The 25,590-nt window shown below is 49.6% G+C and overlaps 1 protein-coding gene across 12 annotated transcripts in view; it reads left to right on the plus strand.

Moving 5' to 3' along the window:
- Positions 1-25,590, plus strand: part of DOP1B (DOP1 leucine zipper like protein B) — a 130,175-nt gene that overhangs the window by 18,698 nt on the left and 85,887 nt on the right. For all 12 annotated transcript variants that reach the window (XR_006057540.2, XR_006057542.1, XR_006057541.2 and 9 more), the window contains exons 3-5: positions 15,632-15,813; positions 16,357-16,527; positions 23,274-23,463. Coding sequence is in view for 7 of the 12 variants with exons in the window: in XM_042238307.1 (XP_042094241.1) it covers positions 15,632-15,813; positions 16,357-16,527; positions 23,274-23,463 (543 nt within the window). In the remaining 5 variants the exon portion in view is untranslated. The remainder of the gene's footprint in view (positions 1-15,631; positions 15,814-16,356; positions 16,528-23,273; positions 23,464-25,590) is intronic.

Below are 25,590 nucleotides of genomic sequence, written 5' to 3' on the forward strand. Positions count from 1 at the left end.
TCGGACACGACTGAGTGACTTTTCACTTTCTGTTTGCATATACATTCACTGTATTATTTTTTAGATTCCACATACAAGTGATATCGTAAAATATTTGTATTGCATGATGTCTCTCTGTCTGACTTATTTCACTAAGCATAATGTTCTCTCAGTCCATCCACATGGCTGCAGATGCAGAATTTCATTCTCTTTTATGGTTTAGTAAATATTGCATTGTATGTGTGCACATGTGGGCGCACACGCACACACGCTGCATCTTTGTTATCTGTTTTTCTGTTGATAGGCAGTCGGCTGCTTCTGTCTTGGCTGCTGTAGACAGTGCTGCTGCGAACAGTGGGGTGCATGTCTCTTTTTAAATTAACGCTTTTATCTTTTCTGACTATTCAGGAGTAGAAATTACTGGATCATTACTGGTCATTCTACTTTTAGTTTTAATTTAGGGACCTCCATACTGTTTTCCATCGTATCTGCACCAGTTTACTTTCCCACCAACAGTGTATGAGTGTTCCCTTTTCTTCACACCATCTCCAACAATTGATATCCAACTGTTTGATGATAGCCGTTCTGATAGTTGTGAGGAGATATCACTGTTGTTTGGTTGCATTTCTCTAATAATTGGTGATGTTGAACATCTTTCCAGGTGCCTGTTAGCTGCCTATGTGTGTTCTTTGGAAAAACATCAGTTGAGGTCTTCTGCCCATTTCTGATTGAGGGTTGTTTTTTTTTTTTTTTTTCTGATACTGAGTTGTCTGAGTTCTTTGTATATTTTGGATGTTAACACCTTGTCAATCTATCATTTCCAAATATTTTCTCCAATTCCATAGGTTTTCTTTTTGTTTTGTCCACGGTTTCCTTTGCTTTGCAGAATCTTTTAATTAGGTCCCATTTGTTTATTTTTGTTTTTATTTCCTTAGATCCAGAAAAAATATTGCAATGAGTTCTGCCTATGTTCTTTCATAGGAGTTTTATGGTTTCTGGTCTTACATTTACTCCATTTTGGTCTTTAACCCCCTTTGAGTTTATTTTTATATGGTGTGAGGTGATATTCTCATTGTTTTAGATGTGCCTGTCCCATTTTCCCAGCATCAGTTGTTGAAGAGACTTTTTTTCCATTCTATGCTCTTGCCTCCTCTGTATTTTTAGATTGATTAACCATACAGGCATGGATTTACTTCTGTGCTCTCTAGTCAGGTTGCATAGATCATAGACACATAGATTAATGGAACAATGTGTCTGTTTTTGTGCCCGTACCATACTGTTTTTATTACAATAGCTTTGTAGTATAACCTGAAATCTTGAGAGGCTGGTAACCTCTAGCTTTGTTCTTTTTCCCCTATTGCTTTGGCAATTCAGGGTCTTTTATGGTTCCATGTGAATTTTAGGATTATTTGTTCTAGTTCTGTGAGAAAAATGTCATGGATATCTTAATAGCAATTGCATGAAACCTGTAGATTGCTTTGGGTAGGATGGCCATTTTAACAATATTAATTCTCCTGATTTAAGAGCATAGGATATGGCAGTCTTTTTGTTTTGGGCATATTGGTAGGAGTGTGGTCATATCTCCCTTTATCTTTTGCATTCCCAAATGATTAATGGTCAGATGGTAGTGTGTGATCACCATATATTTGTTTTAACCTGATAAAAGTACAACACAAATAGAATTCTAAGACTCTCTACATCATTTCGATATATGTAATAGTGAAACACTGGGAATGACCGCCCTCAGTAGGGGATGATGCAACAATGTGATGGCCAGCAGCGTTCGCCTGAGGTGGACTTGTAGTTACGTGAAAAATACTCAAAGTAGAGGGGCAAAAAAGCCAGGTTGAACAGTTCATGTATAGCTGTGTCTCCTATGTGTGTATAAGAAAAAAAGGGACTGAGGGGGCACTGTATAGGGATGGCAAGATCTTGAAACCGTTTACTGTTAGACTAGTTCACTTCTGGTTTTTCACAGTTCTAAAGCAGGTTCTAACAGGTGTCTTTGTTCCTGTGGCTGTTTGTGTAAGGTGCGTCTCCCGTGGTGGAGCTGCTGGGTCAGTGAACGTAGAGCTAAACCTTTGGACACACGAGTCCGTGTGGACTTTATTGTGCTCCACTAATTGTCTGCATGGTGCCGGGGACACGCCTTGCAGCTCCTGTGCTTCATGCCTTTATCTGGCAGGAACATGGTTTCCACCCTAGCCTAATAACCGCTCTTCGGTTCTAGAAGTTTTCTACCTTTCCCAGGTGGTTTTCTTCCAGGTGAACTTCAGAATCATTTGCAAAGTTTAAAGAAACTCTTACAGGGGCTGTTGGTATTAGGTATCAGTTATTGTATATTTCAGGGAGAAGTGACATCTTCCCACAGTCGGGCTTCCTCCCACCTGGAAATGTGGTGGTCTCTTCATTGACTGAAAAGCATTCACTTAGGTTCCTAAGCATTGGATTGTGTTTCTTACATAGATCCTTACTGTATCTTAAATATATTCGATATTTTATACATGTATTTATTTTTTGCTATTTTCAATGGGATTATTTTACACTGTCTGTTTTAATGACTGTTGCCACATTGGAAACTATCAATTTACAGAATTTGGAAACTAGCCAACTTGGTGAATTTATTTCTTAGTTTTTTTTCCAGCTAGTTGTATTGAGTTCTTCGGGTAGACAGGTAAACATACCATCAACCAGTCCTGTTTGTGTTTTTTTGTCAGTGTCTTCTGGATCTAGGTTGAACACCGATGATACTGTCAGTGCTTCAGTAACAGTACCATGAGCTGCTGTCTCAAAGAAGTCGAAAACTTCAGTGCCACCCTAAGACTGAAGTTTCTTGCTCATGAATCAGTTCTGCAGTGGTGGGTCCAGGTTGGGCGACTGACGTTCACATGATCATTCCACAGGCTCAAGCCAGGGACCCTGCTGTCCTTAACACGTGGCTTCCAACATTTGCTGACATTCTGTCCCACCGAAAGGGGGAGGAGCATCTAGGTGTGTGCCCGGACTTTAAAGGCACAAGCTGCAGCTTTGTAGATGCTGGGTTTGGAGGAAGGAGGCGGTGTTGGGCTCGAGCCAGCCTGGAGAGAGTGAGCCAGGCCCTCGGGCCTCGGCCACCACCACTGGGTGTGCCGCTGGCAGCCCCACCACCCACCCCCAGCAGCTCCATTTAGCATTGCCTGCTTCCACGCAGGAGCGCACCCCAGGACGGGGGTGCCGGACCAAGTGGGCTTCCGGCCAGCCAGCACCGTGGTGGAGAGTTTCAGCCCCGACCTGAAGCTGAACTACCGTCCCCAGCGCTGTGGCTGCCCACCCCCGGTGCCTCTCGGTGCACGAGGCCCTTGTGGGCCAGGGCATCCCAGGCACCGGGGAGGGTGCGTCCCGTTCTGCTCCAGCGGGTGGGGGCAGTTGGGAGGTGCCCCTGGGACTTCAGTCCCAACACTGAGTCTCACTTGAGCACGCCAGTTCTGTTCTCCCTGGTGTTGTGAAGTTTGAAGAACATTGAGTTCTACCAGTAAAGCGTCTGTGTCTGAAGCCTCTTTGGAATTTGTAATGAGACTCTTACCCGCCACATCTTCTTTCTTTCCTCCCAGCTCTTAAACTTTTGACAAGTTGGTTATTGGGCTTTTGGTTTGTCTGTTAGACCTGTCATTTGCATGTGGGTTAAAATACGTTTAAAGAGCAGAAAAATAAGGTGTTTCCAGACATTTGACCATCTGTGTGTCTAAACGGTAGGCTTGCATTTTTTATTGAATCCACGTATATATGGTGGTTATTTCAGCCGTCTCCACATCCTGTATGTTTCAGGGTTTAGACTGCACTCCGAAGGGTGTGTTTGCCCCGCCTGTTCATTTGCCTTTCATGTGGTTTACTGTAGAGCTCAGTTGCCTTGACCTTCACGATTTTTCATCACTGGCCCCCTCCCCCAACAATGTGGTGATTGCCTTTAACACCAGTGGGTGAGAAGTATATATACTTCTCAGTCACTATTTTTCAAACCTAGAATCCTCCAAAATTCTCCACTCCCTTTACTGATAAAGACACCGAATGAGGCTCAGGCTGTTCTGCACATGGTGTTTCAGCCCCAGCGGCCCATCCAAGTCCACGGAGTGGGGCGGGTGGGGTGGTTGGCAAGTGGACATGAGGGAGGGCCCAGGACCTGTCTTGCAGTCAGCAAAGAATCAAGTCTGGAAACCTGGAAAGCACTGGAAAGCATCATAGTAGCCCCTGAAGTTTATAAACTGGGGGGAGGGACAGGGAAAGGAGGTGTAGTGATGAGCGCAGTGGCTCTTATAGCCCGCACGTCGTAAATTCAGAGGAGAGGAAGCAAAGAGCCGTGTGTGAGCCCACATGTCGTAGCCTGCCTCTCCGTGAGGCAGCGAAGCGTTCATTGGGATGTTTCAAGAAGAGTTTTCTGGCCTAGTGTCGGACTCCTGAGTCCCATCAGCCGGGAGCCTGGGGTGGCCCCCAGTGCCGTGTGCACACGTGTGAGATCCTGACGCTCTCGGGGGCAGGAGTGGACTCAATGCCCTGGAGGCCTCAGCTCCCTTTGGAGTCTGGTCCGCGGGACCAGCGTGAGGGCAGGTGATGGCGCGTTTTCTGTTAATAACATGAGATGACGGGCGGCAGCCTGGGACAGGCTGGACGGCTGGTGAGGGCCTGAGAGCTCCGTCCTGGTGCTTCCATCAGAGCCTGGGTTCCCCGTTGCGTTGGCCCTGCCCTTGGCTTCCTGGTCTTTCCTGAGCCTGAGGCCCGCCTGGTCCTCCACGGCCGAGCCTGCTGCACAAGCTGATAGAAACGAGTTTCTGAGACTCGCCGAGTGGAGCCCAGGCCCAGGGCTTAATCTGGCGGTTCTTGGCACACACGGTTGGACCATGCCCCTCTCTGGGCACCGTAAAGTCTGTCCAGGCATGGAGATGCTCAGCCTTCAGTCCGTTCTTCCTGTGCCACCAACGTGCTATTTGTTCAGAAAGTACCGATGAACGCAAGCTCCAGCAATAAGGTAAACCAGATGCAAACGAAATAAACTTTAAGACAATTTTAAAAGAGAAAAAAAAAGTGTCCTGTTGGGTCTCTAACGGATGCAGGCGGCTGAGTGAACCTCCGCATCCCAGGCTCTGCCGGCAGCTTTATTGCTTGGACCATGCGGTGTGGATGAGAACTGACTCCGTAAGGGTGCAGCTCTGCAGGCTTGCTCTCAGCGTTGGTCAGAAAGCAGTACAGCAACACATGAGTCAAGGACCTTCGTCAGCAGGAGGCTTGTCCCGTATGGAGGAGTTTGACCCACGTCACTCCCCCGCTGCCCGTGAAAACCGAAGCTGGCCTCGCTGGCTACCTGGGATCCTGGCCCCCTGCCCCAGCTCTCGGAAGCCCTGGTGACATGCTAGTTTCCCCACCTGTCTCCTGCCCCCTCCCAAGCTGGTGCGGTGGCCAGGTCGCTGCCATCTGAGGGCAGGCTGGATGCTCTCCACCGAGGCCTGCTTTAACACGAGAAGTCCTGGCGGTTTGTCCGTACTCAGTGGCTGTCCTGTTTTCATTCCGTCTGGAGGGCACCATTGCTGTCCCCTGGCAAGTGTTTAGTGAGTGTTCAAGCTTGTGCCACCTAGCCAGTCTGACTCACCGTGCAGCTTCATTTTTGTGCCGTGAAACAAACATCCTTATAATGATGATGGACTTCCAGAAGGGAGACATGAAGGGCCTCACCATCTGCTTGACAAGAGCCGGGGTTTTAAATTGGCTTCCTCAGCATCCCTTTATAGACGAGCGTCAGGCTTTCTGAGGTCAGCACTAACACTGGGAGGGCAGGTCTGGGCTGTCTCCTTTGGGAACTTCTATTTATTTTTATTTTCAGATTAATTCATATTAGAGTATGGAGAAGGAAGTGGCAACCCACTCCAGTGTTCTTGCCTGGAGAGAGTCCCATGGACCGAGGAGCCTGGTGGGCTGCCGTCCATGGGGTCACAAAGAGTCGGACACGACTAAGTGACTAACACACAGGTATTAGAGGATAGTTGCTTTTCAACATTGTGTTGGTATCCACTGCAAAGTGAGTCAGTTACACACATACGTGGATCCACTCTTTTTTAGATTCTTTTCCCATATAGCTCATTACAGTATTGAGCAGAATTCCCCGTGCTATACAGTAGGTCCTTGTTAGTTACCTGTTTTATATATAGCAATGTGGACATGTTTTCGTCTAGAAATTTTTTAAGGAAACATTTAAAATTTTTATTTTAAAGGCTAGAGCATTTTAAAAATGTAATTTAACTCTCCCCTCACCCATGATATTAAATTACTCTAACATTTTTAAAAACTGTGATTAAAATGCACATAACATAAAATTTATCATCTTAACCATTTCCAAGTATATTGAGTTACTTTTCGAGTCCACAACTTGCCCTTTTGGAATTTTTAATCATGTTTCTTACATAGAGCTGTTTTAATCATGCTGGGAGTCCTGGAGAATATCAGAGTGTCAGACTGGATAATGTCAGAGTGAAACAAAAGAGAAATATAGACATTGCCTTGGGTGGAGTGAAGTGAGACACTTCCTGGTCTCTATTAATGGAGCTCAGATGTGGTTCAGACCTTTTCTTTACAACTTATGTTTTGTATTTTATTATTTTGTTCTAAGATCAGTCTGCTGAGCCTATGAATACAATGAGGTTAAAACTGTTGTAATTATATCTTAATTATAGCTCAAGGAATACTGTAAAATAATGCAGTGCTTGGGTGAAACAAATAAGGAAGTTTAATTTCCTGTCTAATCATATTTTTCCTTTTTGGTTAGCATGTTAAAAAGTAATTTTGAAAACATGGCCATGTTTTCCTTCTCAATTCATCTGTTTGCCTGAGATATTTATTCTACAGCTGTAGAAGAGCATTTCACTCTAAGCATACATTGTTTATTCAGTGTTCTTGTGTGTGTATGTGTGTGTGTATTAAGCTTATTGGCCAGTCACTTTGGGTTTCTGTTTTCCTAAAGAACACAACCCAAACAATGAAGCTTCCCTGGAAATATTCCCTGAGCTTAGCTCACTGGAAAAGTGTCTTGCCAAAGTGAAATGCCTGGATGGAGGCTGGAAAGAGGAAGGCAGAGTCAGGGTGGGCCTCCCTGACCTGAACCGGGTTCAGTCTTGGCAGCTCTTAAACAGCTCGAGGGGCAGGAGGAAGGAATCTGGTGTTTTCAAGCTCTAGCAGGTGGGACTCGGTTCTGGGGTGAGGGGGAGCTATTTTGCTAATTAAAGGGTAAGAAACTCTCACTCTCGAGAGGCTGGACTAAGTTCCTGGGTCCCTTCAGGACTGTTAAAAAAGAGGCCCTTTGCTCTCTGGTCAGGAAAGAGTGTTCAGTTTAATCCAAGGCGTGGACGTCACTCAGGAGTTCATGGTCCTTGCAGCTCAAGACCGGTCTGGCGAGAGCAGCTGGGTGAACACAGCGTTCATTTCTTTCGTGGTTTTTGGTGGTGAAATACACATAGGGTAGAATTCACCATTTAGCTCTTGCTGAGCGTGCAGTCCAGTGACAGGCTGTGCCCTTCGCTGCTGTGCAGCCGTCACCACCACTCATCCCAGAGCCTTGCCTCGTCCTGACTGGAAGCGCCCTGTCCATTAAACCCACCTCCACTCCCCCGTCTCCCCAGCCCCTGCTCACCACCAGTTGCTTTCTGTGTCTATCACTTGACTACGCTAGAAACCTCATGTAAGCGGGATCATGTAGTACTTTGTCTTTTTGTGTCTGGCTTATTTCATGCCGTGCCTTCAGGGTTAATCCGTGCTGTAGCACATGCAGGATTTCCTTCTTTTTTAAGGCTGAATAATATTCCATTGTGCATACAAACCACCTTTGTTCATCCATTCGTCCATTGATGGGCTCTTGGGTGGTTTCCACCTTTGGGCTGTTGTGAATTGTAATGCAGTGAACGTGGTGTGCACATAACTATCTGAGTCCCTGCTTTCAGTTCTTCTGGGTGTGTGCCCAAAAATGGAGTTGCTGGATCAAATGGAATTAATAATTTGGTAAATAAATCAAGTGTTTAATACTGTGAGGAGCACAGCAGCTGACCCATCGTATATTCCCAGAAGCAGTGCCCAGCACTCAGTTTTGAAACCTCCTAGGACAGAGTTGCTCCGAGGACAAGGTCTCCTTCTTGAAAAGCAGCAGAAGCTGAGGGCATCAGGAGCCCACCAGGTTCCTTCGAGAGCAGCTGCAGTAGAATGCCTCCCCCTGCCCCAACTTCCCACTGAGAAGTATCTTAGTGGGCTGGCCATGCTGGCCAGACGCTTAGCTCATGCCCCACGGTGACAGCGCTGGTGCCGGAGTTAACAGCCCACAATCAGAGATGCACCTGGATCGAGGGTGTCTGGGTGAAGACAGCACAGTGAATGAGCACTCAGTGCTTGGAATACGTAATAGCCAGAGTGAGGGATACATCTTTAGATAACTCCTGTCCTAAGTTTGCCTTAAAAACGTGGAGCCGATTCTCTCCACGCATTAGTTCTCAGTGAGACAGCAGGACAGTCTCATGAAAGTAGACTATATATATGTATTTTTTAATATATTAGGTATGTATGTATTTGGCTGTACCAGGTCTTAGTGGTGTCACGTGGGATCTTCTGTCTTCATTGCAGCATCCAGGATTTTTAGTTGCAACATCTGGGATCGAGCTCCCTATCCAAGGATTGAACCTAGGCCCCCTGCATTGGGAATGCAGAGTCTTAGCCACTGGTGTGTGTGTGTGTGTTTAGTCATGTCCGACTCTGTGACTCCATGGACCATAGCCCGCCAGGCTCCTCTGTCCATGGAATTCTCCAGGCAAGAATACTGGAGTGGATAGCCATTCCCGTCTCTAGGGGATCTTCCCTACCCAGGGGTTGAACCTGGGTTTCCTGCTTTGCAGGCAGACTCTTTACCACTGAGCCACCTGGGAAGATGATTTTTCCAGTAGTCATGTACGGATGTGGGAGTTGAACCATAAAGAGCGCTGAGTGCTGAAGAATTGATGCTTTCAAACTGGGGTGGTGGAGAAGTCTCTTACGAGTCCCTTGGACAGCAAATCAAATCAGTCAATCCTAAAGGAAATCAACACTGAATATTCATTGGAAGGACTGATATTGAAGCTCTAATACTTTGGCCACTTGATGGAAATAGCTGACTCATTGAAAAAGACCCTTATGCTGGGAAACATTGAGGGAAGGAGGAGAAGGGGGCGACAGAGGATGAGATGGTTGGATGGTATCATCGACTCAATAGACAGGAGTTTGAGCAAATTCCGGGAGATAGTGAAGAATAGGAAAGCCTGGTTTGCTGCAGTCCATGGGTTCACAAAGAGTCAGACACGCTTGAACAACAATTCCTCAAACGTTCTTCTTAAGACATCTAACCAGTGTCCTTGTTTGCCTTTGTGACAATAAAGGACATTATTTGTAAGTGATTGGATTTCAGTCAATTCTTTTAAAATGCAGTGCATTTTGTCTCCATCTTTAAATCTCATACTAGCTGACTGTGGCTCAGATCATGAACTCCTTATTGCCAAATTCAGACTTAAATTGAAGAAAGTAGGGAAAACCACTAGACCATTAAGGTATGACCTAAATCAATTCCCTTACGACAATACAGTGGAAGTGAAAAATAGATTCAAGGGATTAGATCTAATATACAGAGTGCCTGAAGAACTATGGACAGAGGTTGGTGACATTGTACGGGAGGCAGTGATCAAAACCATCCCCAAGAAAAAGAAATGCAAAAAGGCAAAATGGTTGTCTAAGGAGGTCTTACAAATAGCTGAGAAAAGAAGAGAAGTGAAAGGCAAAGTAGAAAACCAAAGATATACCCATTTGAATGCAGAGTTCCAAAGAATAGCAAGGAGGGATAAGAAAGCCTTCCTCAGTGATCAGTGCAAAGAAATAGAGGGAAACAATAGAATGGGAAAGACTAGAGATCTCTTCAAGAAAATTAGAGATACCAAGGGAACATTTCATGCAAAGATGGGCACAATAAAGGACAGAAGTGGTATGGACCTAACAGAAACAGAAGACATTAAGAAGAGGTGGCAAGAATACACAGAAGAACTGTACAAAAAAGCTCTTCACGACCCAGATAACCATGATGGTGTGATCACTCACCTAGAGCCAGACATCCTGGAATGTGAAGTCAAGTGGGCCTTAGGAAGCATCACTATGAACAAAGCTAGTGGAGGTGATGGAGAAGGCAATGGCAACCCACTCCAGTACTCTTGCCTGGAAAATCCCATGGATGGAGGAGCCTGGTAGGCTGCAGTCCATGGGGTCACGAAGTCGGACACGACTGAGTAACTTCACTTTCACTTTTCACTTTCATGCACTGGAGAAGGAAATGGCAACCCACTCCAGTGTTCTTGCCTGGAGAATCCCAGGGACGGGGGACCCTGGTGGGCTGCCATCTATGGGGTCACAAAGAGTCGGACACGACTGAAGTGACTTAGCAGCAGTAGCAGTGGAGGTGATGGAATTCCAGTTGAGCTATTTTAAATCCTAAAAGATGATGCTGTGAAAGTGCTGCACTCAATATGCCAGCAAATTTGGAAAACTCAGCAGTGGCCACAAGACTGGAAAAGGTCAGTTTTCACTCCAATCGCAAAGAAAGGCAATGCCAAAGAATGCTCAAACTACTGCACAGTTGCACTCATCTCACCTGCTAGCAAAATAATTCTCAAAATTTTCCAAGCCAGGCTCAACAGTATGTGAACCGTCAACTTCCCAATGTTCAAGCTGGCTTTAGAAAAGGCAGAGGAACCAGAGATCAAATTGCCAACATCCGTTGGATCATTGAAAAAGCAAGAGAGCTCTTTATAAGCAGGAGAGCTTTCAATACTAGATCACCTAACCTGCATCCTGAGAAATCTGTATGCAGGTCAAAAAGCACTAGTTAGAACTGGACATGGAACAACAGACTGGTTCCAGATTGGGAAAGGATACATCAAGGCTGTATATTGTCACCCTGCTTATTTAACTTGTACGCAGAGTACATCATGAGAAATGCTGGACTGGATGAAGCACAAGCTGGAATCAGGATTGCCTGGAGAAATATCAATAACCTCAGATATGCAGATGACACCACCCTTATGGCAGAAAGTGAAGAACTAAAGAGCCTCTTGATGAAAGTGAAAGAGGAGAGTGAAAAAGCTGACTTAAAACTCAACATTCAGAAAACTCTGATCATGGCATCTGGTCCCATCGCTTCATGGCAAATAGATGGGGAAACAGTGGCTGACTTTATTTTTTGGGCTCCAAAATCCCTGCAGATGGTGACTGCAACCATGAGCTTAAAAGATGCTTGCTCCTTGGAAGAAAAGTCATGACCAGCCTAGACAGCTTATTAAAAAGCAGAGATATTACTTTGCCAACAAAGGTCTATCTAGTCAAAACTATGGTTTTTCCAGTAGTCATGTATGGATGTGAGAGTTGGACTATATAGAAAGCTGAGCACCAAAGAATTGATGCTTTTGAACTATGTTGTTGGAGAAGACTCTTGAGAGTCCCTTGGACTGCAAGGAGATCCAACCAGTCAATCCTAAAGGAAACCAGTCCTGAATATTCATTGGAAGGACTGATGCTGAAGCTGAAACTGTAATACTGATGCGAAGAACTGACTCATTAGAAAAGACCCTGATGCTGGGAAAGATTGAAGGCGGGAGAAGGGGACTCCAGAGGATGAGATGGTTGGATGGCATCACCGACTCAATGGACATGAGTGTGAGTAAACTCCGGGAGTTGGTGATGGACCAGGGGGCCTGGCGTGCTACAATCCATGGGGTCACAAAGAGTCGGATACAACTGAACTCAACTGTCATAATAAGAGGAGATTCTTGTTAATTCCTTACTCGTGGTAGACCCTGTGTGTGATATGTCCTGATGCTCGGAACTTTGTGAGGCCCCTTTTTTTCCTGTGAAACTGCAGCCCAGAAAAGTTAAGGGGTTCACCTAACAGAGGATGGAACTGGAATTCCAGACTCTGACCCTGACGCTTGCGTACTTAAACCAGGCATCACAATAACCCCTGTCTCATTGTTTGTGTAACCTGAGTTTTGAAGCACTTATTAAATGCCAGCCTCTGTGAGAAGTGTCTTAACAAAATCACTATGACCGAGGCACTATTTTAGCCCCATTATTCGTGATGAGAGTAGTACATAGGGCAATCTGTATCATAGCCACTCCAAGGAGCAAGCTTACAAATACTGTCTGGCCAAGTCCTGACTGTGGGCTTGATGAACCTAGTTCATAATCTCTGGGTATCTCTGCTCTGCTCCTGAACCTGTGTGCTTTCATCTAACTTGCCAATCTGCTGGATGGGTGAAAAGAAAAGCACTTCACAGAAGTTTTGATTTGTATTCTTTTTAATCAGAAAGGATGAGCACCTTCTCATTTTTCTAAGTACTGTCTGATTCTGTCCTTCGTTCTCTGGTGTTCAGTTGCTCGTTTGTTTCCGAATCTCTGCAACCCCATGGATTGCAGCACGCCAGGCTTCCCTGTCTCACCGTCTCCCAGAGTTTGCTCAGACTCATATCTGTTGAGGTGATGATGCCATCCCCCATCTCACCCTCTGTTCATCTCTCATCTTCAAATCAGACAGCTTCCTTCATCTTCGCATACCTGTCACGCAGAGCCCCTGACTCCCTGACTGGGGTGTGATGTGTTTGCTTGGATTCGTGCGGGCAGAGTACAGTGAACAATCCATCACACGTGTTCTGGTAGGGTCGCAGTTCTCAGTTATGTTTCTTTAACAAAATTAAATGGAGTAACAATTTTAAAAGCAATAGCAACCAGCCTTGTTCATTTGGAATGAGTGGCTGTGCTTCCTTGTAATTCCATTTACCTGGGAAGATTTGTATCAGTCAGGAGAGGGAAGGGTATGCCATGGTAACGAACACTTCGCCAAAACAAACAGCTCAGTGGCTTTCACAGCATGGTTGAGCTCTGCCTCTGTGGGTCAGTGGGTGGTTCCTGCTGTCTGTAATTTCTCAGGGGCCCAGTCTGGGAGGGGCTGCAGTTCATGGCAAGGTCTCCACGATCTTAGAAGCAGGGAAAGAAAACCCACTGGGCCTTGAAGTTGGCTTCTAAAGCCTGTGCCAGGAGTGACACATGATGCCACTCAGCTCACTGTCGGGGTAGGTCATGGTGCCCGCACCAGTGTTCAGAAGGGTGGAGAAATGAGATCCTGCTGATGTATAGCCCCAGGGTGCGGCGGTGGGTGGACAAACGCTTGTGGGTCTCAGGGGAGCCCCTTGGGAGGAGCAGCCCATCTTCTGCACCTCGAGTAGCAGAAGTCCTGAGACTGTGCTGAGCAGAAGTGAGACAGTGACTTACACAGCAGGAGCTCTGCCTGACGGATGCAACAGGTGAGGCTAGAGCTAGTTCTCCTCCTCTGAGATCGGGGAGAAAGCCCAGGACCCAAGTATCGAGAGGCCAGCCAGTGAGTGGGTCACAGGCATGGTTTCCTAAAAGCCTTGTCGTCAGGATTGGCCAGCTCACACCTGTTGAACCTGGGTGGTGCGTTCCGATTCCACCTGCTTTTCTGTGTGTTCGAAAGTCATCAGATGAGCTCTTTCCTGTGTGTTTCCCACGGTTGTTTTCTCTCTGCTTCAATACCTCAGTTCTCACCTGCTGTTACAGCACGTTTTGCCAGGTCACTGCCTCAATTTTTTTTTTTTTTTTTTTTTTGGACACGAGCGCATTAAAAGACCCTGGTTGGGTTTCCCTTTCTTTTAAGTCATCCAACTCTTACAAATAATATTTTAAGGTATTTCTTGATGATCTTGAGGTGGTGTTTTTTTCCCTTTAGCGATAGTTTTATTGATTTGAGAGTTCAGTTTACTCTGTGCTTCTGGTGGAAAATGTCATTTTCCTTATTTTCCCTTGACCTCCTGCATAGCCTCAGTGTGTGTTTTAGAGGTGAGATCGTTTTCCTTGCTTCTAGAAAGTAAGCTGTCACGGGCCTGAGATCACAGAGCTCTGACACATGTTGGGTGATGTTCCTGTGAGCTGTCTGCCTTGGGAGAGGTCACTCTGCAGAGAGAGGTTTCGAGAACAGCAGAGGAAGAAGGCAGATCCGGCCCCCAAATGGCTCACACAGCTCAGCCCGGGAGAGGATGGTGCTTAGCTCCACGCTGCCAGTCAGCAACACGTGGAACCCAACGGAGCACAGCTCCACGGGCACCCTGCCCTGGGGTGGGGGATGCTCCTGCCTCCCTGAGTAGGTGCTGAGCTGAGTCCAGTGAGGAGAACATTCAGGCAGACCTGGTTGGGGGGCAGCGGGGGCCAGGCAGGGACCTCCGGTGGACCTGTGTTGTTAGAAAGTTTGAAGCCGAAGCATTGAGAGGTGGGTCCGGCGAATCAGGTGGGAGTCCGCCGTCGAGGCCTTCTTAAGCGGCTTTGTGAGAAGCGTGGACTTCACCCTGTCAGCTTTCAGTAAATATTTGTGTGAGTCATGTGGATTGTTCCACGGGAAGGGCAGACATTGGGTGTATAAGACTGAGTCACGAGGACCCACCCAGCGCTCTCACAGTGGCCACTCGATGCCATGAAGAACAGCATGGACCTGCCACCAGGAAGGAGGTGCCCACCATATTTCTCAGGCGCAGCGAGCGCCCAGGAATGCCCTAGCACAGACCAGGCCTACAGTCCTGGCTTCCCAGGTGGCACTAGTGGTAAAGAACCTGCCTGCCAGTGCAGGAGCCGCAAGAGACAGGAGTTCGAGACCTGGGTGGGGAAGATCCCCTGGAGGAAGGCGTGGCATCCCACTCCAGTATTCTTGCCTGGAGAATCCCATGGACAGAGGAGCCTTGTGGGCTACCATCTATGGAGCCGGAAAGAGCTGGACACTGAGCGATTTAGCACGCACACAGGCCCGTGTCCTGCTGGAGGAGGCCCTCTTGGGGCGGGGAGGGGGACTGTCATTCCACACCAGCAGGGATCTGACTTCCTCTTGTGGAACTTCCTGGTGAAGACGTCAGGAATCCTGGCCTAGAAGCACAGGGCTCCCCATCTCTGCTGGGCGCCCCTCCCCCGACCCCACGAACTGCACTCAGGGCACGCAGCCATGAAGCACAGCTGGGAGGTTGATGGGAAACGCAGGCCTTCCGCCGCTCACACACAAGGCTCTTCTCGGGGACCAGGAGGTCTGTGTTCTGTTCGGTCACAGGTGTAAACTGGAGGCTTCCCCAGACAGAAGCACTAGGCTTCACAGGAAGCTGGCCTGTTGGAGATGGAGGCCCTTTGAAGGGAACGCATGTACGGTCTGCTCAGTGTCCGACTCTTTGTGACCCCATGGACTGAAGCCCACCAGGCTCCTCTGTCCATGGGATTTTCTAGGCAAGAACACTGGAGTGGGTTGCGATTTCTTTCTCTGCTGAAGGGATGCAGGATCACCCTCACTCTCAAAACCATACCCTGCCTCCCCTCCAGCGATGCTGGGGGCTCCCCCAGCCCTGTCTCCCTGACGCTGGCTCGCGGCCCTGGACCTTGAGCCCTCCCTAGCCGTCCCTGTGTCTTCCTGTCCACTCACATCCTGCATGTTACACCATGCCGCAGCCTGCTTGGGTCTTCCCGGCCTCGAGGGATGCGTGCCCCACAGTCTGCGTCACTGCCTTCTTCCTCACATGCATCTCCTCTTATTTTCCAGGCCCTGCAGAGTAACCTGAGGTACTCCCTGTTGCCCAGACGACTTGTCATCAGCAAGAGATTAGCGCAGTGCCTGCATCCCGCCTTGCCCAGTGGCGTGCACTTAAAAGCCCTAGAAACCTATGAGATCATCTTTAAGATCGTGGGGACCAAATGGCTGGCCAAGGATTTGTTCCTGTACAGGTAATGCTAGCTTCACCCACTACTTCCCTCTTCTAGTCCTTAAGGAATCCACGTTTCAGTTCACCAGAGCAGAAAAGTATACTGCTGCTGCTGCTAAGTCGCATCAGTCGTGTCTGACTCTGTGCAACCCCATGGACAAAAGCCTACCAGGCTCCCCTGTCCGCGGGATTCTCCAGGCAAGAATACTGGAGTGGGTTGTCATTTCCTCCTCCAAGAAAAGGATGAACAAAGTGATGCGTCAGTTCACCATGAAACCGTCCATCAGGAAGTTCCCCCAGGGCCCGCCCTCTGGAGTCGGTCCTCCCTGACTTTTCCCCTTGAGCTGAAACGCACTTCGTGCACACTGCCTGTGGCCTGCCCCCTGCCCGCACTGGGTGGTGACTCTCCTGTGACAGCTGGGCACCTCCATCACCAGCATAGACGGCTGGCTGGCTGGCCGGCTGGCCGGCCGCTCTCAAAACCCCCTGTGGCTGGCTGTTCCCTTGGAGCTTCTGAGCAGGCCTCTCATTTTCCCTCCTCTCCCTTTTTTTTCTGTCCCCAAAGCTGCGGGCTGTTCCCGCTTCTGGCTCATGCAGCCATGTCGGTGAGACCCGTGCTGCTCGGCCTGTACGAGAAGTATTTCCTCCCACTGCAGAAGCTGCTGCTCCCGAGCCTCCAGGCCTTTGTCGTCGGCCTGCTGCCCGGCCTGGAGGAGGGCTCGGAGATCTATGACAGGTGGGTGTCGGCCAGAGCCCAGGGCCGCCCGCCCCCGGGTCAGGGGGTGCCTGCTTGTGTTTTATTCTGCTGCTTTGTGAGAAACGGTGGGGGGGAGACATGCAGAGAAGACCTCGGAAGCAGGGTAGGTGCAGAAGTCAGGCTGGCGTTCACCTTTCTGTGGCGTCTCTGCCTGACGAAGTACCGTGTGCCCCTTTGAATTTTACCACGTTTCCAGGTGAGGGTGGGGAGATGAGAAAGTTCCCCAGAGTCTCTCAGTCTGTGGGCGGCAGGGGATGGGGTTCTGCCTCTTACGTGTCAGGTTCTGAGGGTCTCCCTCCTTCTCTATACTCGTGAATGTGAAAGCGTTCGTCGCTCAGTCACGTGCGACTCTTCAGGAACTTACGGACTGGAGCCTGGCCAGCTCCTCTGTCCATGGGGATTCTCTAGGCCAAGAATACTGGAGGGGTTTGCCATGCCCTCCTCCAGGGGATCTTCCAGACCCGGGGATCGAACCCAGGTCTCCAGCATTGCAGGCAGATTCTTTACTCTCTGAGCCACTAGGGAAACCCATTGTTTACTAGGCTGCTTCCAAATAAAAAAGCAAGCCTGGGTTTCATTGATGGGTAGGGCTCGGCTTGATGAGTTTCAAGCACCTTGGAGAAATTCGGCAAGCTCACAGGCACAGAAGTTCATGCAATGGTGTTCATTTGTTTTTATTTATTTTAATTGGAAGCTATTTACAATATTGTGGTGGTTTTGGTCACTGCTTAGGATGGTAAAGAATCCGCCAATAATGTGGGAGACCTGGGTTTGATCCCTGGATTAGGAAGATCCCCTGGAGAAGGCAACGGCTACCCACTCCAGTATCCTGGTCTAGAGAATACCATGGACTGTATAATCCATGGGGTCGCGAAGAGTCAAACACAACTGAGTGGAATGGGAGAGAGGATTTATCCATTCGGACCATGGCATATACACAGAGAATCGTTTCTGGAGAATCATAGTATGAAAACTCAACTTCCAGGGTATGAACTGTTCTGAGTGATGCCGCAGTGATGAGCTTCTGTTCACAGGACCCGTTTCCAGAGCCCATGTGCAGCTGGCCGGCAGGTCTAGAAACCTGCATGCTTGCACAAGTTTCCATGTGATGACCCAAAGCCCTGCTCGAATCTTCCCCACACCAGAGACCCGAGCCGTGCTGCCTTTGCCTTATGGTGCCAGCTGTGGCAGGGGGTGTCAGGGGGCGTGGAGTGGAACCACGGAATCCATCCAGGGCCCACTCAGAGTGCGCCCTCAAGGAAACCAAATAATCAGAATGTTTGCAGGATGGTGGCTGGTGACCCAGGGTGCGTTAAAGTTACATGCATCCATCCTGGCGTTTGATGTGCATTTGGGCTGTTTGAGGCTTCCACTCAGAGCGGGTGGTGGCCCTCTACCTCCCCATGGGGAATCCACCTCAGTGACATGCTAAGTCACTAGCATCCAGTTCCCTCGGAGGCAGGGTCTGTTCGTTGCTATTTTAAACCTAGCACCATGCCCTGCGAAGCCAGGTGGGCCTGTGGTTTCAGAAAGAGTCAGGGTCACACGGAGTTAACAAGCCAGCCTTTACCTGACTCTGGTCTTGACTCCTAGCCCCAGGCTCTTTCTAGAAGTTCTTCTGGTCCATTCATGTTTTCCTAATAGATGTTTACTGTAAATGCTTCCCCCGTGCCTCCATCATCTAAAGATGAGCACTTCAGCTCCCACAGTGTAAGGCAATTTTTTTTTAACTTGTAAGAATGAATCACACCAGAAACCTGTCAGTAGTCAGGGTGTTGTCATATATTCTTCCGGCTGATCAATAAATGTTCATTTGAATAGTTGCTTCAGCTGATGAACACGAGTGTTTTCTCCTAATATTATGATTTCTCAACGTTCAACTGCGAGCTGATTAAAGCTCCGTGAGTCATAGGATACCTGCGGCTGTGACACAAAGCCCGATCCGGTGTCTTCGGCGCTCAAGGGTACGAGCGACTGGCCTTCCGAGGTGAAGGCTGGGGCAGGGTTGTATGGTCTCTAAGTGCAGGCATGTGGCCACAGCAATCAGGTGACTGTGTGTATCCAGATCAGTTTGAGAAGGTTCCTTGCTAACCTGCCCAAGAATTGAGTCAGACTCCCCCCCAACCCCCCACTCCCAGCAGATGCTCTGCAGAGGGTCTGGGGGTGGGGTGGTCACAATGTCCGAGCCGGTGGAAACTGCTGAGGGTTGAGTGAGTGAGCGCATTGGGGCTGCTGAGTCATGGGTTTCGTGGAGGCGGGGACAGTTCCTGGTCTCTGCCTGTCAGTGAACCATAAGGCAATGGAGATTTTGGCCGGCGTTCGGTCTCGTTATTCACCCTGCCTTTCTAATAACCCTTTGATGTCCACAAACCACTCCTGCCCAGGATCCCTCTTGTAAAGTGCACAGGAAGTACCCACGTGGCTTGCTGTGAGTTGCTGTACGAGGAAGACAGGATTCATGGTTGGGGGTGGATACTAAACCCCTGCTCCGAGGAGATGGAAGAGAAGTGGGAAGTTTTCAGTGGTTGGAAAGCAGGCAAAACCCGGCTCCCCAGACATGACCCTTGAACCCAGTGGTTCTCAGCCTAGGGTGGCTCTGGCCCCCTGGGGGGCCCTTGGCAGTACCTGAGTACATTTTTTAGGTGTTACACCAGGGTGGGGCGGGTGCTACTGGCATCTAGTGGGTAGAGGTGAGGGGTGTGCATGAACATCCCAGGATGCACACGATTGCCCCCACTGCAAAGGAGGGCCCAGCCCCAGGGGTCCACGTGGTACAGGGTGAGAAACCCTGATTTAAATGAGAGTGGGCGAATCTTCATTGGCCCCTCTTCTGGCCAAGGCCAGCACCACGCTGATGAAGCCCTACTGGTCCTAGAGTTTTCTCCCCCTTGATCATCCGCTAAGTCGCGTCCAACTTTTTGCAACTCCAACCCCATGAACTGCAGCACACCAGGCCTTCCTGTCCCTCACTATCTCCCAGAGTTGGCCCAAGTTTACATCCGTTGACTCGGTGATACCATCCAATCATCTCATCCTCTGCTGCCCTCTTCTCTTCGCCCTTCAGTCTTTTCCAGCATCAGGGTCTTTTCCAGTGAGCCAGCTGTTCGCATCAGGTGGCCAAAGTGTTGCAGCTTCAACGTCAGCATCAGTCCTTCCACTGAGTATTCAGGGTTGATTTTCCCCTTCTCCCGTGTTTACTTGATGTGATGTTGCAGAGCGCTGTTGTTATTGCCCTGCTGGTTCAGATGGTCACAGCCCCAGGCTGTTTGGTCTTATGACAGTTCAGCTTCCACGAGGGTCCATTCAGCAAGTGACCACGTGGCCAGAGTCAGGAAGTGCCTGGGGCCCACGGCACACAGCCCGCCTTCCTCACTGGCTGTCAGCTGGGTAGAAGAGTGTGTGGCAATTTCGTAGGAATGAGCTTGCGTTCACAGAGGACAGGAAGCAGCAGCTAAGGTGACTGAGGAAGGGGTTAGGGGATGGTGTGTGTGTTTGGTTTTATTAACTGTCGATTTTAAATACAGAAGATTTCCATTCTGGATGCTAAACCGTGCACACTTATTTTGGAACTTCACAGTTAAGGTGATAAGTGAATAATTCTTTAGTAGACAGTTAATTAGCCTCCCCCCCCATTCCCCCCCGAAAGCTCAGTTGGTAAAGAATCCACCTGCAATGCAGGAGACTCCAGTTCGATTTGTGGGTTGGGAAGATCCGCTGGAGAAGGGATAGACTACCCACTCCAGTGTTCTTGGGCTTCCTCTGTGGCTCAGCTGGTAAAGAATCTGCCTGCAATGTGGGAGACCTGGGTTTGATCCCGGGGTCGGGAAGATCCCCTGGAGAAAGAAAAGGCTATCCACTCCAGTATTCTGGCCTGGAGAATTCCATGGACTATACAGTCCATGGGGTCGCAAAGAGTCAGACACGACTGAGTGACTTTGACTTCAGCTTTTAACCCCAGTTATCGTGCTCTTTACTTTGCTCTCCATAGAAGTTTTGTTTAGTTGCTCAGTCATGTCTAACACTTTTATGACACCATGGACTGTAGCCCTCTAGCCTCCTGTCCATGGGATTCTCCAGGCAAGAATACTGGAGTGGGTTGTCATTCCCTTCTCCAGGGGATCTTCCCGACCCAGGGATCAAATCTGCCTCTCCTGCATTGGCAGGCAGATTCTTTACCACTAGCACCACCTAGGAAACCCCCCTCCACGGCATAGTCCTTTCATAATTGCTTGTTTTTCTAACCTGTAACATTATTTCAATTTTTAATATCCATTCATTTTTAAGGTAAAATTTTTACTTTTATATTAAACTGCTTCTTTAATGTGAAAGTCATTCAGTCTTGTCTGACTCTTTGCGAGCCCATAGACTATACAGTCCATGGGATTGTCCAGGCCAGAATACTGGAGTGGGTAGCCTTTGCCTTCTCCGGGGGATCTTCCCAACCCAGGGATTGAACCCAGGTCTCCCGCATTGCAGGTGGGTTCTTTACCAGCTGAGCCACAAGGGAAGCCCGTTTAATAAAGAAAACTGGGCAGTGTTCTCTGAATGTTGAAGAAGGGATAGCGTAAGTGGCATTCCCCAGGCTCTCAGACGGTGGAACCCCCTCTCCCGTGGCCGCTGTTCCCTGAAACGTGCTTTGGGGATACGCTTTTGTAAGCAAGGGGCAGGAGACAGCAGTGTCCATGCTGTAGTGTTTGTGATGGGTTTCAGCTTGGTGTTGATGTTGTGTGATAGGGACCCTGGAGAGCTCTCCAGGGGCTTCCTGGATTAATCTGCTGCTGTGGGAATCTCTTCCTAGCTCAGGACCATCCTGTGCGTCCACTGGGTCCACAGGGACCCATCTGCCCAGCTTACCACAACTGCAGCTGCTGAATGGTGCTTCTACCCCAAACTAGCGCTTTTGGTGGTTTTCAGAGCTCAGCAGAGAGAAGCTGTATTTGTTGGCTCAGCCCTGACAGAAGGCTGATCAATACCTTTAGCCACTAAACCATTCTGTGTCCTTCTAAGCATTTGGCTGTTACTGATGCTTCTTCATTTTTTTTTTTTTCCTCTGTGTCATTCGCTACGGGTATGTTATGAGTCAAAAAGGTTCATGCTAGGGTTAAGGAAAACAATTAATTTTTGATGTTGAAAGGTAGTAGACTTTTTTTGTACGAAATGTTTAAATATATACTGAGCAAGCTGAACTTGGGCAAACTCCGGGAGATGGTAAGGGACAGGGAGGCCTGGTGTGCTGCGGTCAGTGGGGTCACAAAGAGTCAGACGTGATTTAGCGGCTGAACAACCAGAGCAAGCTGCACGCAGCGTGGGTCACAGTGAAGTGGAGAGAGTGGCATTCATCTGACAGTCTTCTGGAGGGCCAGCTGCGTGTCATACGCCCATCTGGGCACTGGGGAGGGTCAGCTAGGAGAACAGACCCGTGATGAGTGTATATTCAAGAGACGCTCGCGTAGTTTCACGCCTTTTCTCTGCCACGGCTGAGAGATGACATGCACAGGGCTTTCATTTGTCCCAGGCTCCACTGCCAAGAAGTAGACACAGGATTGCTGATTCCGGAACGCCACTGCTTTATTCTGGGCTTGTCGTCCTGTCTTTTTCCCACCCCACCCCCCGCCGTGGTCGATGCAAATAGGAAGCGTATGAAAGATGGACTCATTCTAGATTTCAGGTCAGACCCCCTCCTTAAGCGAAATCCCTTCGTGGGAGCTGCCTCCACGGTAATAAGTGCCGTCACCGGGCCCACAAGCTGTTTTCACAGTTGGTGGGAAAGGGCCCCGCTAGACGCAGATGCTCCCCAAGCGGAGAGGGGCCTGCCTCGGTCCGTGTAGGTGGAAAAACAAGCTCACACCCCCCAATGCTGCTGCTGTCCGAGGAGGTCCATCCAGGTGCTGATGCGATGTCACGGCATCCCGGGTAAAGATGAGACCTGGATCCAGGCAGGTGGTCCACAGGAGTGCTTCCTGCTGTGGCAGTCGAGGTGTGGAGGTGCTGGGGGCGGAGTGTCGGGAAACGGCCCCAGACCTTCCAGACTGTGCCATGGGGGGGGGCCCAGGCAACACCTGTCCCCAGGATTTCTGAAGCCCAGTGTCAGGTGCTCAGGTCAGGGATGTCTTTATCACTGAGTGAGTGACAGTCCCTAAGTCGTGTCCGACTCTTTGTGACCCCATGGACTGTAGCCCGCCAGGCTCTTGTGTCCATGGGATTCTCCAGGCAGGAATACTGGAGTGGTTTCCCATTTCCTTCTCCAGGGGATCTTCCCCCACCCAGGGATTGAACACAAGTCTCCTGCATTGCAGCCGGATTCTTTACCATCTGAGCCACTACGGAAGTCTTTATCATTACTTAGATCTTTAATCAGTCGTGTCAGCCTTTTGCTTTTTTCCACACATTAATGACTCCTCGTGCTTTTATACAGGGAGGCAGACCTGCTCATCTCCTTGGGGCAGTGGGCCGGCCTCCCACAAGCACGGTGACATCTGTGGTGAGGCCAGAGGTGGAGACGGATCTCTGTGCCCCGAGGGGGACACAACCAGTCAGATGCTGCCCCTCGGCCAAGACGCGGCCCGTCTTGGTGACACGTTTGTCCTAGAAAATTCAGTTTTCAGTGACAGCTGGCGGACGGACAGACAGACACTGAAGGGGCAGATGGCGGCGGCTCAGAATGAGGGAGGTGGCGTTTCCCTGGCCTGCGGGGATCGCCCTGACGCTGTGCTCTCCTGTCCTAGGACGGACGCGCTGCTCCTGAGGCTGTCCCTGGTGGTCGGCAGGGAGGTCTTCTACGCTGCCCTCTGGGGGAGTGTCCTGGCCAGCCCGTCCATCCGGCTGCCCGCCTCGCTCTTCGTGGTGGGCCACATCAACCGGGGTGCGCCCGGCCGGGAGCAGAAGTACATGCTGGGGACTGACTACCAGCTCACGGTGGGTGCCCCGGGCCTGGTGGGGGGCGGGGCTGGGGTGGAGTGGGGGCGGGTGGGCACAGCAGGATGTGGAGGTGTTCAGAGAGACTGAGCAGGTGAGGAGGCGGCATCGCTGCACAGCCCACATGGGGACGTGGTCGTGGTCTCTGACACCTGCATCACGCATGTGTTCACACGTGCTACTCACACCTGAGCAGGGCCCTTCAGCAATACAGGTGGCTCCTGAGAGCCCCCAGCTGGGGGTTTGCTGTTGAGTCGCAGCCGTGTTTTCAGCCCCCGCCCCAGCTACCTCCATCACACTGACCACTGACCACCGCCCGCAAACAGGCTCCCACCTCCGGCTCCTGCCGTCCTCCCACGTGCCCTCCTCCCCTTCTGGCTGCTCACACACCTAGGTTGTCCAGGTTCCTCAGGGGTCTGTCCCCAGGCCTTCTTCCCTGGAGGTGACCTGCCTTCTCATGACCTTGAAAACTGGGAATTTTTCAGATCTGTTGTCTTTTTCTCCCCAAACTTCTCCAGTTCTCCAGGCCAGAATACTGCAGTGGGTAGCCTTTCCCTTCTCCAGGGGATCTCCCAACTAAGGGATGGAACCCAGATCTCCCAAATGGCAGGTGGATTCTCTACCAGCTGAGCCACCAGGGAAGCCCAAGAATTGTGGAGTGGGTAGCTGATCCCTTCTCCAGGGATCTTCCCGACCCAGGAATGGAACTGGGGTCTCTTGCCTTGCAGGCAGATTCTCTACCAACTGAGCTATCAGGGAAACACTCCCAAACTTCAGTTCAGTTCAGTTCAGTCGTTCAGTTGTGTCCGACTCTTTGAGACCCCATGGACTGCAGCACGTCAGGCTCCCCTGTCCATCACCAACTCCCAGAGCTTGCTCAAACTCATGTCCATCGAGTCAGTGATGCCAGCCAACCATCTAATTCTCTGTCATCCCCTTCTCCTCCAGCCTTCAATCTTTCCCAGCATCAGGGTTTTTTCCAGTGAGTCAGTTAGTTCTTCGCATCAGGTGGCCAAAGTATTGGAGTTTCAGCTTCAGCGTCAGTCCTTGCAATGAATATTCAGATCTGATTTCCTTTAGGATGGACTGATTGGATCTCCCTGAAGTCCAAGGGACTCTCAAGAGTCTTCTCTAACACCACAGTTCAAAAGCATCAATTCCACTGAGTCAAATCAGTTCTCCCAAACTTAAGGCTTAATGGCTTGCAGTCTATCGCCACCTAGTGGTGGACCTCACTTCAAACTGAAAACGTTCAAAGCTGATTTCATCGTTAAGAAAGTGGGCAGCGATTCCTTACCCCGCAGAATCCATTCCTCTTTGCACCGTGGAAGTAATAGATCTCCCCATGGGGCTCTCCAAGGAAAAGAGTGATGAAGGCACGTCGTCCAGTGCTTAGGACAGAGGAGACCCTCACAGACACACTCCCTCCTCTGCCCCGTCAGCCCCGCTGCGTCTCTTCCTCTGTTTTCACCTCCCTGCTTCGTCTCCTTCGGTCTTGTTCCCGGACCACCATGTAATTTTCTAACTGATTTCTCCCCATCTCTTCCCTCTCCCATCCAGTCCTTTTTTGGTTGCTGTGAGACTTCACTTGCTGAAGCATAACATTGCTTAAATCTTTTCTGTGCTTGAAAAATTACCTGCTGCCAGCAAATAAAGTCCATCCTCAGGAGTGCCCTGGTGGTCTGCTCCCGGTCGCCCAGAGGCCTGACTCTTTCCTCCTGGCCATCTGCGCTCCCAGAGCTCGCCGCCCCTCCTGGCCTGGCAAGTCTGTGATGCCGTCTTTGCTTGAGCTGGTCCCTCCCTCGTCCTGCGCTCACTGCCCGTCTCTTCTCTCCCATCTCAGTGTCTGTCCTGCCTGTCTTTGAAGCTCAGCTTCCCCACAAAGCTTCGCTGTTCCCCCCAGATGAAAGATCTCGCCCTCTCCTCTTCCCAGTTCTCACAGCTTTTTGTTAAAACTCTTCTTCCGGCTGGTTTTCTATCGGGCAGCTGTAGCACATCTATCTGCACTCAGAAAGGATCCTCAAAATCCGCATTGAATTGGTTTGGAGTCCATTTGGCTGGATGTCATTGGAGTTTTAGTATAGTCGAAGGTCCCCACTGGAACCTAAAAACGTTTCTTTCTGGGAT

Source organism: Ovis aries, chromosome 1 (assembly GCF_016772045.2).
Source record: "Ovis aries strain OAR_USU_Benz2616 breed Rambouillet chromosome 1, ARS-UI_Ramb_v3.0, whole genome shotgun sequence".
NCBI classification, from domain to species: Eukaryota; Metazoa; Chordata; class Mammalia; order Artiodactyla; family Bovidae; genus Ovis; species Ovis aries.